At 37.4% G+C, this 27,766-nt stretch overlaps 1 protein-coding gene across 1 annotated transcript in view; it reads right to left on the bottom strand.

The window, feature by feature from the left end:
• The window catches only part of LOC149796861 (protein inturned-like), a 96,803-nt gene that overhangs the window by 22,994 nt on the left and 46,043 nt on the right, over nucleotides 1–27,766 (bottom strand). The window contains exons 13-19 of the mRNA XM_089960656.1: nucleotides 27,360–27,484; nucleotides 24,505–24,650; nucleotides 21,828–21,925; nucleotides 19,837–19,892; nucleotides 16,577–16,726; nucleotides 15,502–15,740; nucleotides 11,895–12,043 (exon numbers count right to left, since the gene is read on the bottom strand). Coding sequence (XP_089816782.1) covers nucleotides 11,895–12,043; nucleotides 15,502–15,740; nucleotides 16,577–16,726; nucleotides 19,837–19,892; nucleotides 21,828–21,925; nucleotides 24,505–24,650; nucleotides 27,360–27,484 — 963 coding nt within the window. The remainder of the gene's footprint in view (nucleotides 1–11,894; nucleotides 12,044–15,501; nucleotides 15,741–16,576; nucleotides 16,727–19,836; nucleotides 19,893–21,827; nucleotides 21,926–24,504; nucleotides 24,651–27,359; nucleotides 27,485–27,766) is intronic.

The following is a 27,766-nucleotide window of genomic DNA, read 5'->3' on the forward strand; positions in this document are numbered from 1 at the left end:
GGTCGTCTTACCACAAATTGCGAGTTTCCAGCAGTGTTTTTATTATCCTTTGCAAACATCATAGATGGACCCGCTGATCTTGTATAATCGTCGGAATATCTTGCTAGCCCGATTATTGTTGTAGCAACATCAACATCGCGTTCTATAGACTCGATCTCTCGCCCGTCAATGAGATATTTTGCGCTCTCAAATAGCGCCATTACGCCGTTATTGACTAAGCCAACTTTGGTACCATCTGGATACGGTGCTGGTACAGCAGGAGTATCGGCCTCTGTTACAAGTTCTCCTTCGATTTCAATAAACGCTTCACACGGTAAAAAATATTTACTGGTATCATGGACTTGAAGTTCAATTCGCGATCGTATGTTGGGTTGTACTGCATGATAGGAATAAAATTGATAATTACGGACAGAATCATCCTTGTGCACCGGTGCGTCCATATCAAACGCCGGGTCAGCTGTTCGTTTAAACATTTTATTTAATAATACGCTGCTGCATCTAAATCATCGTCGTGGTTTTAAACCACTTCCCGCTATTATGTTTGCGATGTCATCTTGATTATTGTTTACCAACGACGCTAGTTTTTCTTCCACGGCGTTATTTATTACTTTACTGACATTTGCAGGCATCACTGTCGTTGATGGCATCACCGGTGGTTTTTGTTTTTTTCTTGAAAATCCCCTAGATTTCACCAACGACATTAGTTTGTCCCGTGCGGCTGAAAGCGCCTTTCCGGCGACATCTCCAATGGCACTAATACCCTTATCACGAATAACATCAATAGCCTTCATTCCTAATTGTTTGGCTAACGGCGCTACTTTTGGAGCCATTCTTGTAAATAACCCCGCAATGGTGCTACCGAGACCGTCTCCGTACCACGCGCGGTAAATAGGCAATCGCGAGTTTACCACGTAGACGAGTACTGGTTTATCGTGGTTGTAGTGTATGATCATCCTTATTAAAAACACCAGTTTTCCAATTAGTGATTGTAATCACCAGTGATTGTGATCACCAGTGATTGATTACCCCCCCACCGCCGTGTGGAAAACCGGAATAAATTTTATCAAAATTTCCTTGGGTTTTTGCCCTCGATAAAAATCCGGTTTTTTTCTGGTTTTTTCTTGATTTTTAGTCATTTTTGGTCGTTTTTTGTTGCCTATAGTCGTTTTTTTCTCGATTTTTCAGAAAAACATCGATTTTCTCTAAATGATTTCCTTGGGTTTTTGCCCTCAAAAAATGGCCAAAAACAGTCAAAAAATGGCCAAAAACAGTCAAAAAATGGCCAAAAACAGTCAAAAACAGTCAAAAAATGGCCAAAAACAGTCAAAAAATGGCCAAAAACAGTCAAAAATTAACAAAAACGATAATTTTATAATTTTATAATTTTTTTAATCATCCACGAGTTCGTCTATGAGCGTTCGATATGCATTAATGTCTATGATACCACCTGCAAATAACCGCTTGCAAATATCAGCGGCCTCATTGATTATTTCCGTAGAGTTATTTCCGGCTCGTTTTCCTCCGATTAGTACCTCTAGCCGTGATATATCACTGAGAACACTACCAGGACAGGTAACACTAGCGTTTTCAACTAGACCACTACCACTTGGATACCCCTCTCCGCTTGTTTTTTTAGAACCAGCTTTTTTTTGACGTTTTTCTCGGACTTCTTCTTTTTTCTGTTGTAGTATTTCTTGTTGTTGTTGTATATCATAATCATCAATTCCCCTTCTAAATTCTTTATATCCCAATTCTTTTGTATGCAAGCGATCAACCCCTTTATTCGTTTTATACAACCAATTAACCCAGTCATCTCGTTTTATATTACTGTTTTTATACTCGTCTTTTAAAAAGTCATTTCTTGAATAATAGCTTTGAGCGGCAAAATTACCAAAAATCCTATAATCGTCGAATTTCAGTAATTGAGGTCGTTTTATTTGTGTTATAGCATCTTCAGTGAGTTTATCTATAAAGGAGACCCCTTTTTGAGTGGAAATTTTTTGAAGTTCACCAACATCACCCTGTTCAGAATCATCAATATCAGCTAATCGTTCATACTCTCGTTGGGTTTTTATATCACTGGAAAGTTGTTTTATCCGTTGCTGTGTTTGTTCTGTCTCTGCTGCTATCTTTTCAAGTACAGGAAGAAGAGGCACCTCTTTCCGTTCGCCTTCCTTAGGAATATCCCCATATATTGCTCGTTCTGTTGCCGCTGTAACATCCTTAGTCGCTTTAGTTACCGGGGCAAAGAGTTGTTCGCTTCCAACAGTAAAATCGGTTTGTAGTTGCTGCCGCGTTTGAAGTTGTTCTCGGACCCTGTCTCGTAACGGTATGAACTTTTTAAGCGCTGCTAGCCGCTCTCTGGCTAGCCGAGTAGTAAGTGATTCGCCTACCATTATTGTAAATTGATCCGCAATTTTCTAATTTTCCGCCGAGTGTACCATCGGGAGCTCCACGGAGTTTTCGTCTATAATCCTTCTAATGTTTTTGATCTTACTAGAAATCTCCCGGCGTCGTTCATAAACACGTCCGAGTTTTTTTCGTATTATTTCAACGGCAGTGAATAGTCCAATGAATGCATTTGCGTCATTGTGGTACAGGTTCTCATTAATCGTATGTTGTAATCGTTTTATAAAAAAATACTCGCGGGCCAGGGTAAAACGCCCCCGTTTCGACTGTTCGTTAATAATCTCATAATCGGATAATATTTTTTCACTGTCGAGACCATCAGATAATTCAATTCCTTGATTTTTTAATTTTGAAATCTCAGTTAATATATTATTGATGTCTTGGGAATCCATATTCTTATAAACATCTTATTTCTAATATCAAAAATTTTAATAAAATTTAAGTTTAAATAAAATTATTGGGGTCATTTTTGACCCCGTTTTTTGTATGGACAGTACAATGCCATAGATCTCCACTCGAGTGTTGTGGCAGATTGCAGGCATACATGGACAGTACAATGCCGTAGATCTCCACTCGAGTGTTGTGGCAGATTGCAGGCATATGCCGTAGATCTCCACTCGAGTGTTGTGGCAGATTGCAGGCATATACATATACTTAATTAAGGATGAATATATTTACAATGAAATGATTGATGGATGATGGGACGACACAAGACAGCACAAACATAAAACGGCGGGGCGGAACTCTACGGCCAATTCAACCAATCAAAAGCAACCCAATTAAATTAACCCGGTTGCATGATTGTGAACAAAAGACAACCACACGCCCGGGTCAAGAGCGTGGGTTAGTTTTGATTAGTTGAATTGGCTTTCGAAAGCCCCAGGCTTATAACGAGTCAACTTATATATAAAGTGACTAATACAGCGGCGTCAGTCACAAGGTGTGTGTTAATTTGAATTCCCTTGAATCGTTGAATCCTTAAATACTTATTAATGGTGTTTCACGGCATTTAAATGAAACCAAATACTCAAATAAAACATTAAAAAAAAGAATACAGCTGTTAGATAACAGCGTGTATTTCATTAGTTTTCATCGTAAAATGATTAATTAATCGCAACATTAATTGGACTTCAAGGGACGTAACTCTTGTCATGCGACGCTATCACAAAACGAGTTATCTCCCTTTGATGTTATATATGAAAATCGAATTCTGTGACTCGTCTTTTTTGAGATCGCTGTTTGATATACTCGTTCTGCTACTCTTCGTATTGAGGCGATACAAATGTCAAAATATTTTCCTGCCTCATTCATCGACTGAAATATTTTTTCCTCGTGAGTTGTTGTATCAAATGACTTTACGGGTTTTGCTTTCTTTGAGTATTTACCAGTTTCCCCTTTTTTGGTATTTTGACTTTGCGAGATAGCTTGCAAGTTTGTAAGAGAATTATCAGTCTTATTATTATTAATATGATCAATAACAAACCCATTCTCGATTAATCCGTTAAATGCTTCAAATACCGCCCTATGAACAAAATACTTCTTTTTTCCGGCACCAAACATCAAATATCCCTGATTATTTTTCCATCCAACCGGCTTCTTCAGTCTACAATTTCTAACAACGCCGTCGCGAGATGCCTCGTAATTAACAAACACAGGGTGAGGTCTGAACTCTTGGTCCATTTGTATAATAATACTACTTGTCTAATTCATTATTTGGTTTAATTATAAACCTTTCAATGTAGTCTTGAGGAGTTTTGATGATTTTGTCGGCGGTGGGGTCGATGACGGCGTTTTTTATTCGTTTATCGTAATAGCGTTTTAGTTCCCTGTATCGCTTTCCGCCACAATTGATACACAACTGCGATTTTCCTCTTACACCGACGTGACAAACCAAGCACGGGAGGGGGCCAAGAGAACCATTACGAACGCTTTGTAAATGATACCCGCAGAATTCACCTCTGCATGATTTATTGCACGGGGTTGTCGACCCAATCATCAACCATTTGCATTTATTCATTATACTATATTCTTTTATTTAAATACTTGTTTTAATTATATGGATGAGTTTGAGAGATTAGCAGTAATTAAGCCCTGGAAAAATATTAAGTTCAATCTCGATAGAGTCCTCAAGGACACACCAAAAGCGTTAATAAACGATAAAACCCTGTTGAGTAAAATACGCGATTGTATCAATGAATTCAAGCGTGATGGTGCATCTCATAGTTGGTCAACATTTCGAATTGATGGTGTTGTTGATGCTACCATGAACGACAACCGCGCAGCAACGATAATATCACAACTTGACGGTAAAAGGTATTTCTTCAGAGTAAAATTCATTGTCCGGGTGGAATCAGGCGATTGGATCATGCGTGATAAATTTGAACCAGTTCTCAGCGACAAGAAAACAGTCACTGTCAGCCGCGACTCCAAGCCGGGGTTGTTAACCGGAATTGACAGACCATACTATGAACGAGCATATCCTGAAACAGCAGTTGTTTATGGAATATACCCGTTAAATAAGAAACCTGATATCGGAAAACTGAAACCGATGAAACAGTCAACTGGGATAAATTGTGTAGCAGAACGAATAATAGAGCATTTTACAAATGCATGTCGAGGAAACAAATTGACTGATTTACGACGTAGCAAAATCAACCAGTGGGAACTAACCGTAAAAGAGCGTGGAGCAACCATCAGCGACATAGCGAGATTAGAAACGTCGTTGAGATTTCCAATAACCGTTACAACAATAACCGGTGAAGTATTATACGAATCAAAGTACAAATCAAATGGGGCCCCAATCAAAATTATTGATCATAACGAACACGCATGGACGCCCGCGATCACAGTGTTTCCACGGGATAGAACAGTAAGGTATATACCCGAAGAATTCCTGGGAGAACAATTCTCCAAGGGCGGTTTTCTCGCGGAGAGGAAACTATTTGATGCTATTGCCTACTTGTGTAAAAACGACCCTGTATCAGTGTGGTTACTTCGCAGCGCTGAAAACGATGCGGATACCTTTGATCAGTTTGTAAGACCAAACGGCGAATTATATCGCACTGAAGCATTTCACAACAGGATGAAAAAAACCGCCATGGAATTTGAAGAGCATGATGAACAACTGCTAACAAATTGTTTTACAATTCCATCGGTTGTAGCTCGTGTTGCAGCAAGGAAAAATGCGTGGAGACCAACGCGCAGGGAATTTCTACCGGATGTACAATCCAGTTGTTTGGAATAATATCACGGTGGACTATGGAACACTGAATACAACCGCGACGCTATGATCTCGGTTGATATGGTTGCCTGTTATCCAGCGAGTTTTCTCGGGTATGGATCCGCCGCTGAGTACTTTAGACGATTTGGACACCCCAGTCATGAAATGACTCGTGTTGCTATTAATGGACCACTGCCTGATTTTGATTTAACCGGATTCGCTCGCATAGTATCATTTGAATTCGCGGCAGGACTCCATCGCTGTTGCTATATTTGGATCGGTAGACACATGGCTGAAAAGAAGTGGCTGCCAATAGCGCTGCTACGGTATATGATTGATTGTAGCATGCTAGTTTCGTTGATTGTCAGTGACGCGATTATATCATACCGGGCACAGACTGAAGTCTGGTTACCAGAACCGGAGCGTCTAGATAGCATAATTGACGAGTCCAGAAAAAACATTGATGCCGACGAGGAATATATCATCGAATGGTCCAGGAGGATATTTAACCAACGAAACCGCGAGGCAAAAGATCTCGGTAGAAGAATAATTGGTAAGTTCACACAAGGTGGAAAAAACCACGACTACAAACGATATTGCTCACGGCTGATTATAGATGACGCAGAATATGATTTCGTAATCAAGGACGCAGTGGCAAAAAATAGATACGTGAACTGCAAAACAGCTTTCTTGTCCAATGGAACGAGGTTGGGTACAGTTGTTACCTACAGCGATGGAGACAGCCCGGCGTATCCACATTTGAGGGCGTCTATGCTGGGTTATGCCGCTATCAATTTATTCTCGATGATAAATAGATTCCCCGATACCGCGGTTAGAGTAGCCGTTGATTCATTTTATGTTGACGTAGCGTATAAGGGAAACGTAGCCGAGTTTACTAGTCCGGACGAGAGTTGGGGTACATGGAGAATTAAAAATGAAATACGACGCGATTATTCCCCGTCAGCAGATGTCACCGTTGAGAACAACTACTTACGCGGTGATAAATTGTCAGAATGGTCTAATGCACCATCGTGTTCTGATCCAATTTGTAGACACAAGACGGTTTATTTAAGCGGCTGTGGCGGGTCAGGAAAGACGACTCGGGCAATTGAATTATTTCGAACGCGGGCAAGTATAATCGTGCTTACACCGACCCATAGACTAGCGCGAGAGATAAAACAACGAAATGTTGACGCCGTTACTTATCACAGCTTTTTTCGATACAGCGGCGGTGAGTGGACTCCTGATCGAATGGGTGAAAAATTTATTCCCGACATTATCATCTGGGATGAGATATGTACTGTTTCGTTAGATACTTTACAAATGTTTCTTGAGTGGTTGCTGCGCGCGAATACAGCGGTAATCATGTGTGGAGATCATGGCCAACCACCACCATTTGTCGGCGAGGGTCCACATGATTGGTTAAGGGGTTTTGTGGACTATTATGAAGAAACCGATACTGATTACCGAGCACTTGATGAACAACTGCGCGAGGTTAAAAAACTAATCAGATTACAGCCGGATAGAGTTCAGTGTGAAATAATCCGCGAGGTAATTCCGGAAACGCCGTTGAATGAATTCTGGGAAACATGGAGACCAAACGATTTGATTGTAGCGAGTAGAAAGATAGTCAGAGACACACTTCAGCGGAAGTTGTTTACGTTGCATAAGGAAAAGTTTCCAACGCGTCCAGTGCCATTATGTTATAGACCCGCGGACACACGGCGGCAGAACATTGAAGTTGAAATTCCAGCCCCGACAGCGTCGGGGACAAAAAAACAAATTCTCGTGCTGAATGATATCGTGCTCGTTGATATCGGTGTCGTCGAGGACGCGCTACGTGCTGATAAATCCCCGTGGACGCTAGGATACGCAACAACAATACATTCCTCGCAGGGACTAACCATCACGGACACAATTGTTTGGATAGTTGATAATCGCATCGAATGGTCGAATCTAGTCTATCTTGCAGTGTCCAGAGTACGAAGGATAAATCAGCTTCGAAGAATTGTTATTGACGGAGCCGGTGACGGAGTCACCGACGGAGTCACCATCGATGCAAGCGTCATTGATAGAAAACTCTCGGGTTACCGCCAACAGGATAAAAAAAAACAGCGGCGTTTTGATATTGATGCCGAATTAATAATCTCGCTACGACAACAACAGAATAATCACTGCGCGAGTTGCAATTGTATAATGAGTTGGCGTTATTCGGATAAAGACACTCGCCAATTTACCGTGGATAGGATCGATAACAGTCTCGGTCATGTCAAAAACAATGTGAGGTTGACCTGTCTTGAGTGCAATAGACGCAACGGCGCTAGTTAAGACCACGCGGGGGTAATTGAGTATCGTCAGGTATCACTTGTAGTTGCTCGCGTGTAAATCCACGCTGAGGAGCAGTTGAATCCAGTCTATAGATCGGTGGTCTACCAGTTGATCGTGTTATCGTTGATATGTTATGTGTGGTAACACTCCAGATAGGATCAGTAGCTCTTTTTTTACCGCCTTCAAGCTCTCCTGGTTCATACAGATATCTAACAGTGACATCGCCGAGAATCGGCTTGGAAACGCTATCTATTTTTGATCTTCCGGGTATATACTTTTCTTTAATCGCGTCGCTGGGCTTCATGTTGATTGCTCGGGTAATCTCGTTATTTAACGCTGCAATTACACCTGGCAACCTTTTAACCCATTCACGAGATCGTTTTTCTTGGATGAATTCCTTCGCGTATTGATATCCAAATAACCGTTCAGCGAGAGTTCGATTGAATCGTTCAACAATTGCCTGATCACGATGTAGCGCAGTATGACCTCGTCGTATCGCGACGCTATGATGTTTCAGCGTTGATAAAACAGCGCCGCGAAATTCACTACCGGGATCAACTTGTAATAGATTTGGCCAGCGCAGAGGGCCTCTTCGATAAATTCTTTCAAACGCAGCGGCTACTTCAGTTGCCGACTTTGTTTTTAACGGCTCCGCTTGTTTGTATCGACTCGCAACATCAACTACGGTTAGCGCGTATTTGTAACCGTTGTCATGCGGCAGAAATAATATATCAGCCTGATGAACTTCATTAGGTACGCTGACATCAAAGCGCGAGAAGTTGATTTGTTTAGGCGGTGGTAGATAGATTTGCCATATAGCCTGTTTGGATAACCAATTAGCCGCAGTGGTCTTTGTTACCTTTGCAGCGCTTGCAAGCTTACCAATTGCGGCCTTCCCCTTCCAGTATCCTCTCGGAGAATAATAGATGGATTCCATGTTGTTATTAATTACCAGCGCCCATCATTAATTTACCTTTCATAGCCGATTTTACCAACCATGAGGCCAATTTTTCTTTGACGGATTTATCAGGAATAGCATTTAATGCGTGAATTAATTTTACATCCGCGATATGACGCTGTTGCAGATCGCTACTTTTGTAAGCAACATCATGAGCATGACACGCCTTATCGATAGCGTTTATTGGATACTCACCGGGTTTGGGCTGATTTTGATCATCGAGTCTAATATCTAATCGTGTTCCGGGGCCACAGTAGCTATATCCTGGGAGGTGCTTTTCTCCTGGATACTTTGCCCACGGTGTTCCGGGGAGTTTTGCCAATTTGGCTGCGATGTCACCTCCTCGCTTTTTTTTAAAACATCTCCTGGTCTAATAGAAATAAATCTAAATTTCTTTGTACCGCATTGTACACACTTACCAGTAAGCGCCGATCTATTATTTCTTGTTGTAACGGTTGTCATATCATTTGTGCCAGTACGCACTCTACACTTCACACAATATAGATCCATAATTTATGTATAGAAATATGAATATAATTGATTTTTCGGCGACTAAAACAAGAGAACCAGTTAAGCATGTTGCAGCGTTACCAAACTCGATCCGGATGATTATCATCGGACCTTCTGGATCCGGCAAGACGCAATTGTTACTCAATTTAATAATGAGATGGATGAAGTGGGATAAGTTGTATTTAATCGCCCCTAGCGTAGATGATCAACGATGCTACGAGGTGTTGAAAGATTTCAACGAGAATGCATCAGCGATCGCTAAAAAAAATGTCATCGAGTTTATTACAGATATCAATGATGCACCGGGTATTGATGATATTGATGGCGACGTTAACAATCTAGTCGTGTACGATGATGTTATGTTAGACAATCAAAAAAACCCAGCTAGGATATTTTCCAGAGGCAGGCATAAAAACACTGACGTGATATATGTCACTCAACGATACACTCAGATTCCAAAAGTAATTAGAGACAACTGTAATATTCTTGCTGTGTTCAACGGCGTTGATACACACACGCTACAAAATATTTGGCAGACATGGTGCGGCGGTGACATGGACTTTAATGTTTTTCGAAACTTTTTTAGTCATGCTCAGTTGACCCCACATGGATTCGTAACGATAAATTTACATGATCCTCGGACACGATATCGTATCGGACTTGACCAAATATTCGGTTAGTTGTAAATAATTTTCATTGTAAATAACTACTTAGCAGCAGAGGGGGCGATGACATCGACGCGGTCGTCGATGTGCTTACCGGACGCTGACGACGCTGGGATCGGCGCGCAGAAGGTATTAATTAAACCAAATGACGTTCCGGACAATTGTCGATTTGGCCCCTCGACGATGACAACGACGACGACGTCGTTTTTTTTTTACCAGGCGCTGACGACACTAGATCGTTGAGTGCAGAAAGTACTAATTAAGCCAAATGACGATTGGACAAAATGTCGGATTCGCCCCCTCTGCTGCTAATGTAATGTGGATGATATTTCTTTGGATATTGTACTTTTGGAAATTGTATATGATCTAAGCACACTGCTAACTAAAATGACTGCTCTCTTGTGCTAAAAAATCAGCCTGAATTAGTCTAAAGTATACTATCCACTGCAGCTATTAAAATAGGGAAAATGAATTTTGCCAGACTAGACAATACCAGTTTCTGAAAGTGCAATGAATGAATTACCGAATATATAAAATGTAAACATTATCAGCTCTTTTTTATACAATTTACCTCTGAAGTTCAGGAAGTGAAATTGACCAAATGGAACTAGCATGTTTTTGAAAGGTGCACGTCTGGAGTAAGGCCAAGCTGTATACTCTATAACCCATATTACACCCATCAATCATACACCGAAATAAAGGGAATTCTTTTTAAAATAGCCAGTATAACCAATGAGGAAAGCAAGGGAAATTCTTTTCTTTAAAATTCTAACCCTATGCAAAATATGAAACTGTAGAGCATCACCAGACAGGATTCTGATGAAAACACTATATCATTAAGACTTTCTGTTCATGTAGAGTTGAGACAACAAGATCTTAAAAATGGCTGCTCTGGTAGCCTTATTGGCTGTCAGGTCAGCACTGTTTTTAATTGGGTTCAGATAAATATTATACAAAGTCTTTTAGTCAAAATCCCATGTTGATATAATCATCCATTCAGGACAAATAGCAATAACAAGATTTTCAAGCTAGCTGCCATGGCAATAATATTGGGCATTAGACTGACAAATTTTCTTTTAGTTCCAAATGGACATCATAAGAAGTCTTTTAGTGAAAATACCATGTTGATATAATTATCCATTTGGAAGGAGTAGTGATAGGATTTTCAAGATGGCTGCTTTAGTGGCCAAATTGAATTTCAGATCGGCACCATTTTCATTTAGGACAACACAGACACCATAAGAAGTCTTTCAGTGAAAATCAAATGCTGATGTGACAATCTATTATTCTGGAAAAGTAGCAATAACAAGATTTTCAAGATGGCTACCATGGCAATTATAATGGACTTCAGATTGGCACCATTTTCCTTCAGGACCAATTAAACCATGAGGTGAATGTGTGTGTGTAAAGTTTCAAGGCAATTTGTGTTTGCGTAAAGTTTCAAGGTAATTCGCGTATACATAAAGTTTCAAGGCAATTCGTGTATGCGTAAAGTTTCAAGGCAATTCGTGTATGCATAAAGTTTCAAGTCAATTCGTGTGTGCATAAAGTTTCAAGGCAATTCATGTGTACATACAGTTTCAAGGCAATTCATGTGTGCGTAAAGTTTCAAGGCAATTCATGTGTGTGTAAAGTTTCAAGGCAATTTTCCAAGTAGTTTGGGAGGAGTAGTAATAACAAACTTGTGCTAATGGATGGATGACAGATGATGGACAATGAACATCAGACCATACCATAAGCTCACCAGGTCTATGACCAAAAGAACTAAGTATACTGTAATCAATGATCGGCAGATTCAGCTTACCCAACAACCCAGTATGCAAGTGATGCAGGAGGTTTCTTGGGGCCGGTGACAATACTGGAAGTACATATGAACATGATCCCTTCTTCTCTGACAGACTGCCAGGTAGTGGATTGCCCAAAGAGACAATCAGATTCTTTCCTACATGTACCCTGGAACAGGAAATGAAGTTAAAAATAATCTGTATATGATGTTGCAAACTGTATCACATTTTAAACTGACAACCCAATTCTTAAATTTAAATGAAAATTCATTTCTTTTCAATCATTTCCTATTTCTATGCTCAAAATATAAACACCAGAATAAAGAAAGTTACTTGTGCAAATGAACTTTACGCCCAGGCTAAATGCTTAGGGTTTAGGCAATACTGTCCAGCATGCTGAAAAAGCCAACATATCATTGTGGTATAAAGTTTATTACTATTAATGTACAAGCTATCGGCTGACCATTATTCATTATGTCCATTTTGGGATTAATAGCTCAGAAAAATCTGATGCCATAAGTCTTTGTGTGTGACATGGTGTACGGTGCTGAACATTAAATGCTGGGCCAAAATGAACAATTTGGCAGTAGTCATCAGTATTAATTTAATCCAGGAAAGTTACTGCTGGGACATAACAAAAAAGTCAGATTACAACAAAAACTGTCTGAACACTAGCAATTTCTTTTAATAATAGTTTAGCACCCCCAGCAGGGTTTGTTGAGAAAAGTTTCAGTACAAAAACCAGGGCTTCATAATTCAATATTTTGCACATCTGACAATTTGGTGACATCTGACAATTTGGTGACAGGAAAATAATAAATCCAAGGAAATTTGATGAATAAAACACTTTTTAATCAAGATGAAGGGGGGTCTGTTTATTTAGCTTTTACTAAAAATTGTTTCTAATATTCGAGAAAAAAAGAAATACTTGTTTCTGAAAATGTAGACTGAAAATGGCAATTTAAAATTTTTTTTCTTCATCATTGATTGATCTCCTGAAAAATGTAATGGACTTTATTGTGATAGTGATGAGTAATGGTTCCCTCTAATATACAGCTCCTGTCGCCGACCAATTTACTCCGACAAATGTCTATCACTAGTTTCTCTCCGTAAATTTAGCTACCTGTCCAAAGTCTGTCAACTTTATACTGAGTACAGGTAATCAGTACAGTACTTGATCTGATGTCCTTCCACTATTAAATGAGATATGATAAAACCAACATGATAAAGTTACTGTTATGATGATGAGTTTTATTATATACCTATAATATTTACTTCACAATAAAAATAACAAATTTTTATGTTGTAATTGTCCTTTTCCTTTTAATTCCATCCATGTACCCACATTGTACTTTGCATCTAAATTTAGCTAACTGCAGTAATCCCTTCACAAGACCATTGTAGGGTGGCATCATCTTTGACAGCAAGGAATCTCAATCTGATACAAAACTTCATATCTGCCACTTGGATGGCTGATCATTATTTGAGCTCAAATCAGCTTGTCAATAGCTTTATCATAACATCAAATTTGCAGGCTTAACCTTACTCATAATGCTAGAGATTCCTGAATTTGGGGCAACAGAGTATTTTCAAGTACTTTAATGATTGAGTTTTACAGTCTGATACAAGATTTCAAGATTGCTGTACCTTTGTGGAAAAATAAGTTGCCTGTAAAACTGGTATGTAGTCATTACTTTGTTACATTTACACAGAAACTATGGTGAAATCATATCCATAAAAATGTGGACTGCTCTGGTGATCCAAGTGGTTAGAGCATCTGCCTTGGATGCAGGAGGTCACAGTTTCAAACCCTGGCTGAGTCACATCATTGACTTATAAAATTGGTTTAGTAGTTGCCTGACTTGGCATTCTGCATTAAGAGGTTAATATTAGGACTGGTCGGCCTGGTGACAAGATAATGTGACTGGGTGGGACATGATGATCCAGTGATATAAATTTTGACACATTGCACACATCTTGGTGATATGACTCGAACTGCTGAAGCTACATTAAAAAATCACACACACAAAGGTCTGCTTTTGGGGATGATTTCATGGTCCATTCCAGGCTGTCTACAAATCTGCATATAAGGCTATAAATTTTGTACAAAATAAAAACAACCATGGGACATACAATATATACTCATGTATATATATGGCCCAACTGCAAACAGAATAGACCCAGATCAGCCACTGCATGTGTTGCCACATATATTGATTACCTCTTAACAAGCTGCAGACACACAGATTTACTTGTGCATTATGCAACTTTGGATCTGGGTCTGTGCAGTTTGCAGCTGGATGCAACTTATGAGAGAGTATATACGTATAAATTGAGAATAATGCTTTTTCTATTCTCCATATTTCTTTTGGTTACATATAATTAGTGTCGACCTGTCCATCACAAATAACAATTAGCTATTTATATTTTCCATGTCACTGATGTTAAAATGTAGTACCCAACAGATTCATTAACTTGAATAGGAAGGGGACTGGCAATTTTTCAAAGCCATATGGCAATATTTTTCATATTTAATGAACTGTGATTATTATTTTAATTCATTATTTCATTCAGCAACTAGCCACTGGCTCCACTGATATATATAATGTGTCCACTGTACTATGGCATGTAAAAAAATAAAGCAATAGTACTGACTAAAATAAAAATATACCCCAAAAAATATTTTACACAAATGTTTTTTTAATGAGCTGAATTAAAATGTAAGTTAACAAAGTCAGGCATACTTGCTGTGGAAGTACAATGTAAAGCATAAACTGTTTTGGCACTGAGCACCAGATAACATCAGGACCTGGAGAAAATCTTGCTATAAAGTAAACAGAATCAATTTGCTGGGAAATAAAGTCCACATTTCTGGTGATGTACACTACAAGGAATAAAATATTCTGACAGACAAAACACTATAAACAAAACAAGTCAGTAACAAGTAGTTTTGTTTACAGCATATAAAAATAATAACCCAAAATAAGGCAATTGAAAGTATGGTCAAGGCAAAATAAACCCTCCTGATGCTCTTATCAGTACTGAATTCTCAATCAATCACAGAAGATTTAAAAATATGTACATAACAGAGACAAAGAACCACCCACTATGGTTTAGTTTAGTGTTTAATGGCATAGCAACACAAACTGATTATATTATGCCAAGCAAAGCAAAGTTATAAAAGACAAAAAGCAACAAGTCGGTGAGGAACAGTTGAATATTTTCAGCCCAGTTACGTGACTACAGAACTAAGCTCTTGAACTTGAGTTTCAGCTCAAGATTCAATTTTGACCAATTAAAAATAAAACTACTTTCGAAAGGTCCTTTCTGACTGGATTGCAATGAAAACTCCTAGACTCAGGTTCCACTGTTGTATCATCTCAATGGTCAGGACTTTTACAGATAATTCCATGAAATGTGAAACGTGAGTTCCAAAGAAAAGGTGTTTTGTTAATTTACTATGCTATGACATACCTCACAATAACTAAATTGTAAAACCTTTCACAAAATCTAACGCAGCAGCTCAGTTCTAATGATGTTCCCACTGCCAGATTCAGATAAGTTTCACATTTGTCATTTCATTTGTTAATGCATGTAAAACAATTTAAATTCAAATAAGCAGCCAACCTGTGCTGCAGAATGCTTCTGGAAGATCCTGTGTATTGAAAGACATGTGTGATAGAACTTTTGGAGTACCAATTCCTGAAGATTTCCATGGCTGGCAAGAGATGCTTCACACGGGGAAGGGCTGAGGTAGATCCCATCAAGTCCTTCAAAACTAACATAGTGGAACAGCATGTTGTTTATACCTCTTGTGAGTCTGTGGGAAATATAATCATTTTTAATAACAATACATATTTTATACACTTACAGAGAGGCTTAAGAAGCCTAGCAAATAATTATATAAAGTTGCTTGCAGTGATGTAAAATATCTATTAACAATGAGTGTTTGCTATTACAGGGTATTAATAATAGGCATTTATAAAGATAAAGTTGGTTATATTAGAAGGATTAACTGATCTGTGTTATCTTCCATCTCACTGTCAAGTTGTGAATAGGATATTTAATCTTTCTTTTATAGACAGACCCAGCATCGCACCTGAAGTCAAAACATCTAATTTTATTGCCTTTTAAGTGAGGCACATCTACATGTCCACATTAATCATATGTACTGCAGTTCACATCTGAATGAACATTTTGTAAAGCATTCATAATATGTAATTTTACAAACATTAACATGGGCAAGTATCACCTTGATTTTTCATTACACTTAAGTTATGAATGTAATATTTAAAGAATGGAAACTTTTTAGTAAACTGTGTTTCTCTTAAAATGCATACTCAATAATCACATTAACGTTAGAAAATAATCTCTGCTACCTCCACATCCAGCCCTCACTGAAAGACAACAAAAATGTATATCGATACGTCAATCAAAGGGAAGTAACTCTTACAGATAAACTCCCCTTGCCCCAATTAGGTGACCCTGACGTTCACTAGTTCAAACTTGAGCAAAACTTTGAACAGGATGCTCACATCTGCAGAAAAGGATTGGTAGTATTGTGATCTGGTCAATAGTTTTGGAGAAACATAAAAATTTGTTTAAAAAATTGTCCTTCTTCTGTCCAACATATCACCCAATCACATTAATGTTAAGCACAATGGCAAAATGAGGAGTTGGAGTAAATGCTTCAGCATCCAACCTCTACCCTTATCACCCATTTGGAGTAAATGCTTCAGCATCCAACCTCTACCCTTGTCAACCTTTTGGAGTAAATGCTTCAGCATCCAACCTCTACCCTTGTCACTCTTTTGGAGCACAATGACTGCTATACTGAATGGATGAACTTCTCCTAATGTGATGGCAGCACAATCAGAGATTATGTTTTTATACTCATGCAAGATATATCCATGTGAGATTCCACCCCTGGCTTTGCCCTGCATGCAACAATTTCACTGGCCAATCAAGCAAACATTGTAAAGTCAAGCTCAGGACTGAGGTTGTGCCAGTATGAATGGTAACTGTAAGCAGTCTGACAGCTATCAGTGACCTGAAAACATTCAGCTCTCTCTTTTGCAGGCCTTGTCACATAAAATGAAGATGAAGAAAGGAGACTGATTGTGCCAGTCACCTGACCACACCCAATCTTATATTGAGATCTTACAGATGACGGCTGGGCTCTTGATAATTGCTTGTATTTCATGAGCTAAAATCTTCAGAAGTTGTACCTGATCCTGTGAAAGCTCACCATACCCTGATCTAATAACTCACTAAAACCAAGTGGTCAATATGAGCCATATTGACCCTGCTATAGATGGTATCCTACTCTTAGAAATGAAACCAGGTTGTGTCTTTAGCATGACTGATATATCTGAACTGAACTGTATGAGTTCAAATCCATAGACAGTGCATGGAGCTCATTCACTCTGTAATCTGAAGCTAGTACCATCAGGAAACAAATTGTGAAAGATAACAGCTTAAGCAAGGTCAAACATTGGGGCTTTAATGTAGATGTGTTAAGCCATGTCAAGAACAAGAAAAGATTCCGTTTTGAGATCAAGCTAAGCAAGAGGGACTAGGACACGTGAAAATTAGACAAGTCAGAAAAAGTCCTTGTTGCAGCCACTACTGCCTGAATATGTCTAAAATAATGTAACAATACCCCTTGATTGTGATATCGGCTAACTATTTGTCCTCAAAGTGGAAAAGAAGTTAGCCAGTTGGGGCAAGGAAGGTAAGATTGTCTGATATCTTTAATGTAACACCAGTTTCTGAATATACATCATTTCCCCTCATATGTCTTCTAAGTGGATGGTCATCTAACTGTTGAAATCCTCTCCATGACTGAAGCACAAAACACCTTTTTACAAAGGGGGTCACTGAAAAGAACCAGGCATGAAAGAAATAGCTTCTTCTGACAATGATGGAAAACTAATTACCTCAGCTCCTAAAGCAGTATGGGAGTCACTATGATTTTCCTGGGCATATGTATTACAAGACTGAGCAAATCACTGACACAGAACCTGTCCAATCAGAGAGGGGGAATCAGAACTATATGGCAAGCCCTGCCACCCTACACTTTGGACTAATTTCAGTATTTGAAATGTTGGAGGTGGGAGGCATTGGTCCATATTCCCTCCCAGCTGACTGAAAGGGTGTTGATGGCCCATGTCTCTGGGTCAGAAAATGAAGAAATGATGGTGGCTAGTTTGATATTCCACCTTGTTGCAAACAGGTCCAACATCAGACTCAATACAAGAAAGTTAGAAGGCAAAACCATTCTGCATGATGCAGTTGGTCTCTCCTCAATATCAGTCAGCACAATCAGACTGCCTGGGATGTGTTGGACTTAACTGTATATATGGTACTGTGACTACTGATGAAAGAACTCCCATACCATAAAAAAACTATTGATTTCACTTCTCCTTGTTCCATAGCTGCCAACCCCCGAATACAAAAATACTGGCTGCTTGTGACAAAAATACTGATTTTCAGGAACAAATACTGATTTTTAAATTTTAATGCATATGTAACTATTTACAACATCTACAATCATCAGTAAAATAGGACAGTGCTTTACATAATTATTTAATGTCAAAGATGCATCTAGGATACGAGTAATCCTTTGCGATTTTACTGTCTGGAAAACGTGTGCAAAATAAATCCCCAGCAACACTAGTAACTGAAAGAGGAAGGTTAATTTCCAAAAGAAATTTAATAAACCGAATTTCGATCGAATTACATCAAGGTTCTCTCTGGTATTTATATACGTCATAAGTTCATGCTGAGTTGTGTATGATGAAGCAGCAAGCAGATGTTTATTAGCTTTTTCGTGCTCTTTTTTTCATGGGCGTCTCCATGCCCAATAACGAAATCACCTTACACAATTTGCAAAACATAGAGTTTTCTACTTTACTAGATGGTTTCACAAATCTAAACAAGACGGCACAATTGTCCTTCTAGTTCTGTTTTCTTGTCTTTCCTGGAGAAAATTCTGAATATTCTGCTTTCCTATTCAACATGATTAGAAGATGAATATTATGAAAATTAGATACAGTGACAGCAGTAACTGTTTGTGAAATCCAATATGGTGGATAAAAACAGGCATTGTAGCCTCGATTTTGAATGAACCAATCATATTGTAGATACATTTCTATCAGAATGGAACCAAGTGCCTGTTCTAAACTGAAAATTGCAAGGACATTTTTTATATAATTTTTTTAAAATAAAAAAACCTATTTTTTGCCAAAAAAACGTACACCCATATTCAGGTCCAAAATACAGGACAAATATGGAAAAAATGGGACATTGGCAGCTATGTTGTTCAAAGATGTAGTTCACTACAATTAAATTGTTCAAAAACCTTCCCTTGGATGCACTATATCCAAGTGTGGGAGGCATGGAGAATGACCTTCTTTTCCAAGAAATTGATCTCAAATGCTTTGTCCTGCACTGTCCACTTGTCACAAACACTCACAAAGTCCAGTAGCAAGCATGCAAAGCAACTCTTCAAACAGGCATCTGTACAAATTGTGACTTCTGGCTGGGGTTTCAAAAGGAATTCCTGCAGCTAGCCACTCAATGTCTTGCCTTTTGATGAAGAAAATGTTTGATTTCATTTGTGATTACAATATAATGATCTGAACAACTAAAGACTTCGAGCCACTATGCCAGTAGGGCCAGCTGTAGAGGGTGCATGTAATGGCAGTTGAGGCAGAGCAGTAAGTGCAGTTCTGAAAATCTTTGCCAGGGGTTGGGTCAGCTTTTCAACATTCCCATAAAATACACCAACCATCTGAATTTGGATGGTACTTAACCCTTCACATTCTGACAATTTCAATGTGTCCTTTTCTCTCAGCCCTTCAAACATCTTTCTAAGACATTGTACCATCTGCCCACATGCTCACTTGTATGGGTGTATGGTATAAATAATGATTCACAATAAAATATTAATAAATTTACCTATAAAGACACAAAAATTGCATATGCCAGACATATCAGCCTTTTGACTTACTACACTATTGAAAAAATAAATTAGATGTCTAAAATTGTGATAAATTTGCAAGGGATTTTTGGAGGCACTATTAAGGGGCTGTCCATTTAGTATGTATGCCAACATAGACATTTTCAACCCCACTCCCTTCTTGTTGCATGGTGTACATCTTCTAACATTCCTGCCCCCCACCCATATGTGTACATGCTCTTTTGCTTAATAACCCCACACTTTATAATTCTTGTTGGCATTTCAAGTCAAATGGGAGTTTCTTTAGTAACCTGGTCGCCACATTTGCATTGGCAAGTCTATGTCTGCAAGCAACAGATGTGATAGTTTACTGTCTTTGATAAATCTCAATAAGTATGTACATTTTAGAGTTTTGTGTCTTTGAACAAATGTCTACAAGAGTTCCTTTTATTTGTTCAAACGTTGTTTAGAAATATTAAAACTGGACACTGCAAATATTGGAATCAGACGTCACAGTTTTGACTGCAATGGACTGTTCTGGAAACCTGAGAAGGACCATGAGCAGTCTCATGCTTTTTGACCTTGAGGGCTTCCATTTGCTTCAAAATGACAACAACCAGACAGTTTTAGGGCCCCCTGGTGACAATTAGGTTAGAAATTATAAATTGATGAATGAAATGACCATGCTTTATGCATTTTTTATATATTTGATACTTTTCATTCTTAAAATTTGTAGGGAGGTACAAAGAAATGGAAAGGTGTGTGAATACTATGTTTGTTGTTGGCTAAGGCACACAAGTTTTACTCATAATAGCTTTAATATAGTTTGTGTTATTAGGTATTATGTGTGTACACACTACTTGGTCTTACTCCTGTTCTCCCACCCATACACAAGCTTCAAAACCTCCTTCCACCTCTGTGCATGCATACTAAATGGACAACCCCCAACAGTTTGAGTGAAAGTATAAACATGGTAACATCCAGGATACGAGTAGCCAAGGGGAGTTAATCTTTAAAAGTTACTTCCCTTTATGTGTGTCTGTGCATGTAAAACCATTAATCCTCTCATCATGACATGGTGGGTTAGATCTGGCTGGATTGAGTAAAACTTTACTATATACTTGTCCCTGGGCTGGGTAGAAGCATATTTGTATCTCAAGAGTACATCTGGGTTCATTTTGTAACCTTAGTAAACACCAAACCATCAACATCACTTAACATTTAGTTTGCATCAATTACAGATTATTTTTGTCTAATTTGCCTGCTTGTTGTTAGTCTGGAAACATGTTACAAAAGAAGCTAAGTTGATTTTTTACACAGGTATCTGAAGAAAGCTTGATACTACAAAAAAATAAGAAAAAATCATGAACATACATTGGAATATCATACTAGTCCTCGATTTCTCAATGGTATTCACATTTACAGTTACACATTTCTGTAATTTAGGCAGAATTTGGTTGTGGAGAAAGTGTCCCTATCAAGATACAGTGAATGCCATAATTTTACAATATATTTTTTGTCAGATAATGTTACACTGGCCAGGTTGCCAATATTTTCAAGACTAAACCTTTGCCAATACATTGCCGTGCCAAACAGAAGAAGCAAGTAGATAATTATATCAGTATGAAATTGATTTTCAAAAGAGATCTGCATCCAACATACACTGGCAATAAGCATTTTAAGTCTCACAGCCAGTTTTCAGCAACTTTCCCACAATGCATGGCATTGTGATCTATTTATAAAGCAATTTTTTTTATTGGTGTCAGGACTCAGAAATATTCCAGTTCTTGTGGCCAATCCGCAATCTCTACTTTTATGGCCCCTTTGAGTAGCTACCTGGAAGGGAGTTTTGGCTAAAATAGAGCATTTAGTACAAAAGTTGCTGGATACTGAGACGATGGAAGTTTTCTTTCAAATGCCAATTACCATTGTGAAGAACAATTACATCTCACCATTGTATGAATTCATTAGAAGAATAATGATTACTTACTTAATATGAACATGAGGATTGCTAACTTCTTTTTCTGAGAAACTTCTGTTCAGAGCCGACACATCATGCATAGACCCTGCCTTGCTTACAATCTTTGCCTGAAAATACACAAGGTAATGACTGTAAAGAATTGTACCCTATTAAATAATGTGAAAATGAAATAATAAAAACAACATTATGTCCTGTGAAACAAATCTTTTTTGTCCACTGGACTTATATAAAATAATAAATCATATTTATATATATATATATCATTTCTCTCCAATCCCAGTGCCTTTGTCTCAATTATCTATATCATGCGTACAAGGAACTGTTCCTGCAATTTGATGTGACTTTTTGGGACATAATTTAATAATAAATAGGCCTGGATCTTGCAAAGTACACAAAAATAATCGTAAACTTTAACATTACAACTACTGGATGCTGTAAAGCTGGAACAATAGTGAATATATACAAAATATGCATGGAAATTTAACTAAACTGAATTTAGAATACACGCTTTTACAGGGTCTACATGTATGCAAGAAACAGCAAAAACTAGCATAGATTATGTTAAATGTACAGGTTTTCATAAAATACAGTACGAATTAAAATGTAAATCTGAAATTTCCTTTTTCATTTTGCCATAAGGAAGTATCTATTATTTGTGTTTATGGTACTATACAAGATCATTTGTGTAATTTGTTTTGACCTTTTGAACCCATGAAGCAAGAATCTGTACTCTTAACAAACTAGACTTTTGCATCTAGATGTGGCACATGGTTTATGGGTTGAAGGCCATTTTTCACTACATGGGAGTTGTATAGCTGGTGGAGGAAGAAATCAGGAAAACCCAAGAAAGAACAATGAACCCAAAGGAAGCTACTGGTAACATTTCTCACATAACCTGTATTGGCAGAGCCAGAGACTTGAACCTATGCAGACAAAGGTGAGACAACAGTGATCAGCTAAGGTGAGCACCTTAGACCACTTAGTCACCTGAAGTTGTGTTTTTTCCATTGAGAAACCCAGAATAATCCAGAAAATACAACTGCCTGTAACATCCCATGGCAGACAGATAAAACACTTGTCTAACTACCTTGGACAGGTCAAACAAATTTAATGGACAAGTACAATTTGTTAAGTTACCAAACATTTTATTAAAAACCTCAAGGAATGGTTAGCAATTTGCTCATGTTGATATACCCCTTCCACTTCCACACCCTACTTCTACCCTTTCATGAAGACTGTTCTATAGTCAAAAAATGGCATTACCCTTCTGAAAACAGTACAAACACAATGACTGGCCAACATGAAATACCATCTCAAGATGATCAAATGTCCCAAGTTTCACAGCAATCCACTAAAAACTGTGGGAGCACAATGATTTGTCAGCATGAGCATCTTCAGATGATAACCAAAATACGAACCAAGTTTCACAGCAATCCCCAACATAAGCAGGACAAGTATTGTTCACAAGATTCTGTCTTGCACCAAATTCAGCACCAGGACAAAAAAGGGCAATAACTCTAACAAAACTTGCCGAGCACAGATGATGGATATAACATGTAGAAAAGTTGTACAGACTATTTGCATTTACAAGATTATATCAACAGTTCTACTCATAATCTCATGAGCACTGTGATCTGTCAATTTGCACATCTTTAGATACCAAACTTAGTATGTACAAAGTTTCCCAATGATTCATCAAAATCAGCAGACCAGCTGCATTTACAAACATCTGTCATACAATGCATTGAGATGTAAGACAAAAACGGCAACACTTAAAAAAAAATTGCAGGTGGACTGTACTATAAAGTGTCATTGTGATCCACTGAAATCTATGAGACTAGAATCATTAACAAGATTCTACTTTTCACTACTTTCAGATGCATGTCAAAAAGGCAAAAACATTCATAAAATGTGTGGGAGCACAGTGGTTTGTTGATATGCGCACTTTCTGGTGATGATCATAATATTTAAGCAGTTCATGGCAATCCCCCAAAAAGTTAACAAGATTCTGTCTCGTAATGTGGTCAGATGCAGAAAAAAAGGCAGTAAGTCAAACATTTATTAAGAAAATGCAGAAGTATGTCAACATGTCATCTTCTGATAATGACTGTAAGCAATGAGATTTACTGACATGTGCATCTTCATGTGATTTCCATAATACTGATCAAGTGTCATTACAATATCTCAAAAACTGCAGGACTAGTTGCATTAATGAGATTATGTCATACCTTGCATCTTACTACAAGCTTAAAAGGGCAATAACTCTAACAAAAATCTGCAGGAACAAAGTGATATGTCAACTTGTGCATGTTCTGATGAAGGCCATAACATTTACCAAATTTCATGGCAATTCAGTAAAAATATCAGACTTAAATTGTGATGATAAGGTTTTGTTACTACACTGCATTGAGCTGCAATCAAATGAAAGGCAATAAAAGTTACACCAATTTGTGGGAGCAAGTTGATTTGTTAGTATACACATCTCGAAGTAACAACAATAATACTATCAAATGTTATGGGAATCCAAAAAAAACTGGAATTAGTTGTGCTTACAAGACTGTATGCATCATGGAAGAATGGATGGATGGACAAATATAAGGAATCCTATGTACCTGCCTCTAGTGCAATTTTATGTATCAATATATAATTTATATATGAATTATTCCAGTCTTTAATCCAGACTTACCCTGGCTGCTCCAGAGCTACTTCCACTGCCTGTGGAATCATTAGACCCGTAAGACAACCTGCTACCCTGACGCCGCATTGTAAAGTCACTTCCCCCCGGGAGATGAGTTGGACCTGAGGATCTGTCAATATCATCATCTGTATTACCTGTGCACAAACAAACAGATAGCAAAATGTCCTCATTGGAACAATTATTTAGAAGATTTCACAAGACTGCCAATACAACAAAAAGATGTATTCTAATTACAGTTAAAGTGAAGAACCTGGAATCCTTTAGGATTACATTTTATCTATAGTTTCAGTCTAAATCAGATAAAATCAGTGATTGTATTTATTATCCATTTACTGCTATAAATTTTATTTATTGAGTCAGGGCTGATCAAATCCTATAGCCTGACATCCTTGACAATTAGTTTTCAAAGTTGGACAAGTAAACTTTTCCAAGGTGCTAATAAGCCAGGTCAAGTGTTTTTTTTTCCTATTTTAAAACAAGTCAGGCAAGCACAGATTTCAAGCTTTAATCACTATATATACCTTTATATGGCCATGCATGCCCTCCATACATAATGAGTGCTGGATTCTACCTCTCTCCATTACTTCATTCACATACTGTGATATGTTACACCAACCATAAGTGATCATTGATATTTGCTGTATGTCCATGTATTCTGTTACTGCTTGACTTCAACCAACACAAATCCAATATAATCTGTTTGAAGCATTTTAAATGACCCTGTTATATTGTATTTACTCAACCTATACTCACAAGTGAATCACCATTTGATTTCAATCCAGCAAGTTGATACAGTTAGAATAAATGAAAGGCATTTTACTGACATGTCTCAGTTTATTTGTAATACATGTATGTTAAATGACAGTAATGATTCTTCAATTATTTTCTTTGATTATACCAAGGATCAATTTCCATGTGTGATTTTGCATTTTCAGTGAAAATAATTACACTAACTATGGAGTCTGTGTGTGTGTCTCATAATCACTTTAGAAGGACAGTAGTCCCTCAAAACTGGTAGTCATTAGTAACAGGTCATAATACTATATAATCTAGAAATCTGTTCATTGAGATTCAGGTCCATCAAATCAGATTGTCTCTCATAACAGATGATTAACAGAAACTTGCTATCATTCTATCTCCAGATGTTCCATGCACATTTTTAAGGACAGTACTCAGTCACTATAAGAACACTCACAAAAACAGAACACTGTGATCAAACACACCTTGAATTAGTCTTGGTCACTAAGCCACCTGACACATTCACAAGGGCATGATTAGCATACTTAAGACACATTCACAAGGGCATGAGTAGCATGATTAAGACACATTCACAAGGGCATGATTAGCATGATTAAGACACATTCACAAGGGCATGATTAGCATGATTAAGACACAATCTGGCATCACATGCTTGCTTTTATGCAGTATTACAAAATACATCACAGAATTCTAAAACATTGTAATTAGTTCCTAACCAGGGAGAAAATAAAAATAATTTATTAGAATCTTATCTAGAGCTGATTGCATGTATTGAATGCATACTGATTCTAGTTGGTTAAGGTACTGTCTGGAGTCAATATTTTTTATCTTCTTCTTGAAAATGTGCTTGTCAAGAATAAGCAAAAATGTACTGATACTAATTTTACAATATATGTACCTTGCACATCTGACATCTGATGCAAATTACATGTATATTTATAAACTAATGTCAACACTTTTGCATTTATGCATCCTGTGAACATACATAAATATACTGATATCAATTTTACAAGAATGTAATTAATTGTAATATTGTTTTATACTAAATTATTTGCAGTCTAAGATGACAGATGACAGATTTAAACATGGCACAACTTAAACATAAAAGGAGTCACACTCAAATGATAAGACAGTAATGCTGCATGCTCACTGTTAAAATTCACATTTCAGTTTTAACAAATCTGCAAAGTAAACCAAAAATAGATCTCTAAAATTCTTCTTCTAAATACATATATAAACATATGTTGAACCAATTTTCATTGCAAGACTTGCTGTATAATGAATGTAGAGCCTTTTGATGAACAAAATGAAACCTCATCCAAAATGAAACCTCATCAAAAAATGTAACCGCATCAAAAATGAAACCTCATCAAAAATGAAACCTCATCCCTACCACTTCTTTACCCAAACCATAAATCTAAGTACTGACAATATCATGTAATTTTTCACCAAAATGCAATGACTGATATCAGTAAAATCAGATAAAATTATTTATTCTATTTTGGAGTGGATATTGTAGAGAAAAAAAAGCAAAATTTACCCAGGAAAATGTTTTTATTTTAACTTGAGTACTGAAAGAGGCTGGATATACCAGTGAACATATTAACTGAAAGTAGAGACCATTATTGATTTGTAGTATAAATGCATAGGAAACTTATAAACTGATTACTATTAGGAGTATGTGTGTGTGTGTGTGTGTGTGTGTGTGTGTGTGTATATATATATATATATATATATATATATATATATATATATATATATATATATATATGTATGCCAATTTTAGTCAACAGCATATGTTGATAATCAATCATTAAGCTACATACTAATTTTGATACAACAGTAAAGAAGTATTCAAAAGCAACGTGCTTGTAATTATTGTGCTATATGCATGCATGTAATTATTCAGTGCTATATGCATGCATGTAATTATTCAGTGCTATACGCATGCATGTAATTATTCAGTGCTATATGCATGCATGTAATAATTCAGTGCTCTGCGCATGTATATAATTATTTAGTGCTCTATTCTTTGGCATAAATTCACATAAAATGCAACTATGATTAAGATCTGGAAAACTTACGAGATCTGGGAGAATTCTGTGCTTTAAAAGGATTATATAAACTTTCTTCAGATTTGCTGTTTCTAGATGTTCTTGAATTTACCTCAGCAGTTTTGATCTTTGGACCTGTGATTTCGGAGTACAATCTGCAAGAACAAACACTAGATTACCTTAGAAAGTTGTACCCCACTATTTTCATGATTGTATTGTGTAAATTTCTTCCTGGAATTACAGAATGCCATAGTGTATGAATACATAACGTGAAAACATTTTGTGTTGTTGCAGCAATGAGACCTATTTTAATATCATACACTTCTAGACACTAAATCTCTTTTATAAAAGACTTGAGCAAATAAAATATATGCATGTATGGATATAGTAGCTTTTAATGGCTCCTCATAACAATGGTGGATACTTGGTGCAAAATA

The sequence above is a fragment of the Sinohyriopsis cumingii genome, chromosome 6, assembly GCF_028554795.1.
Source record: "Sinohyriopsis cumingii isolate HCF-2022 chromosome 6, ASM2855479v2, whole genome shotgun sequence".
Lineage (NCBI taxonomy): Eukaryota > Metazoa > Mollusca > Bivalvia > Unionida > Unionidae > Sinohyriopsis > Sinohyriopsis cumingii.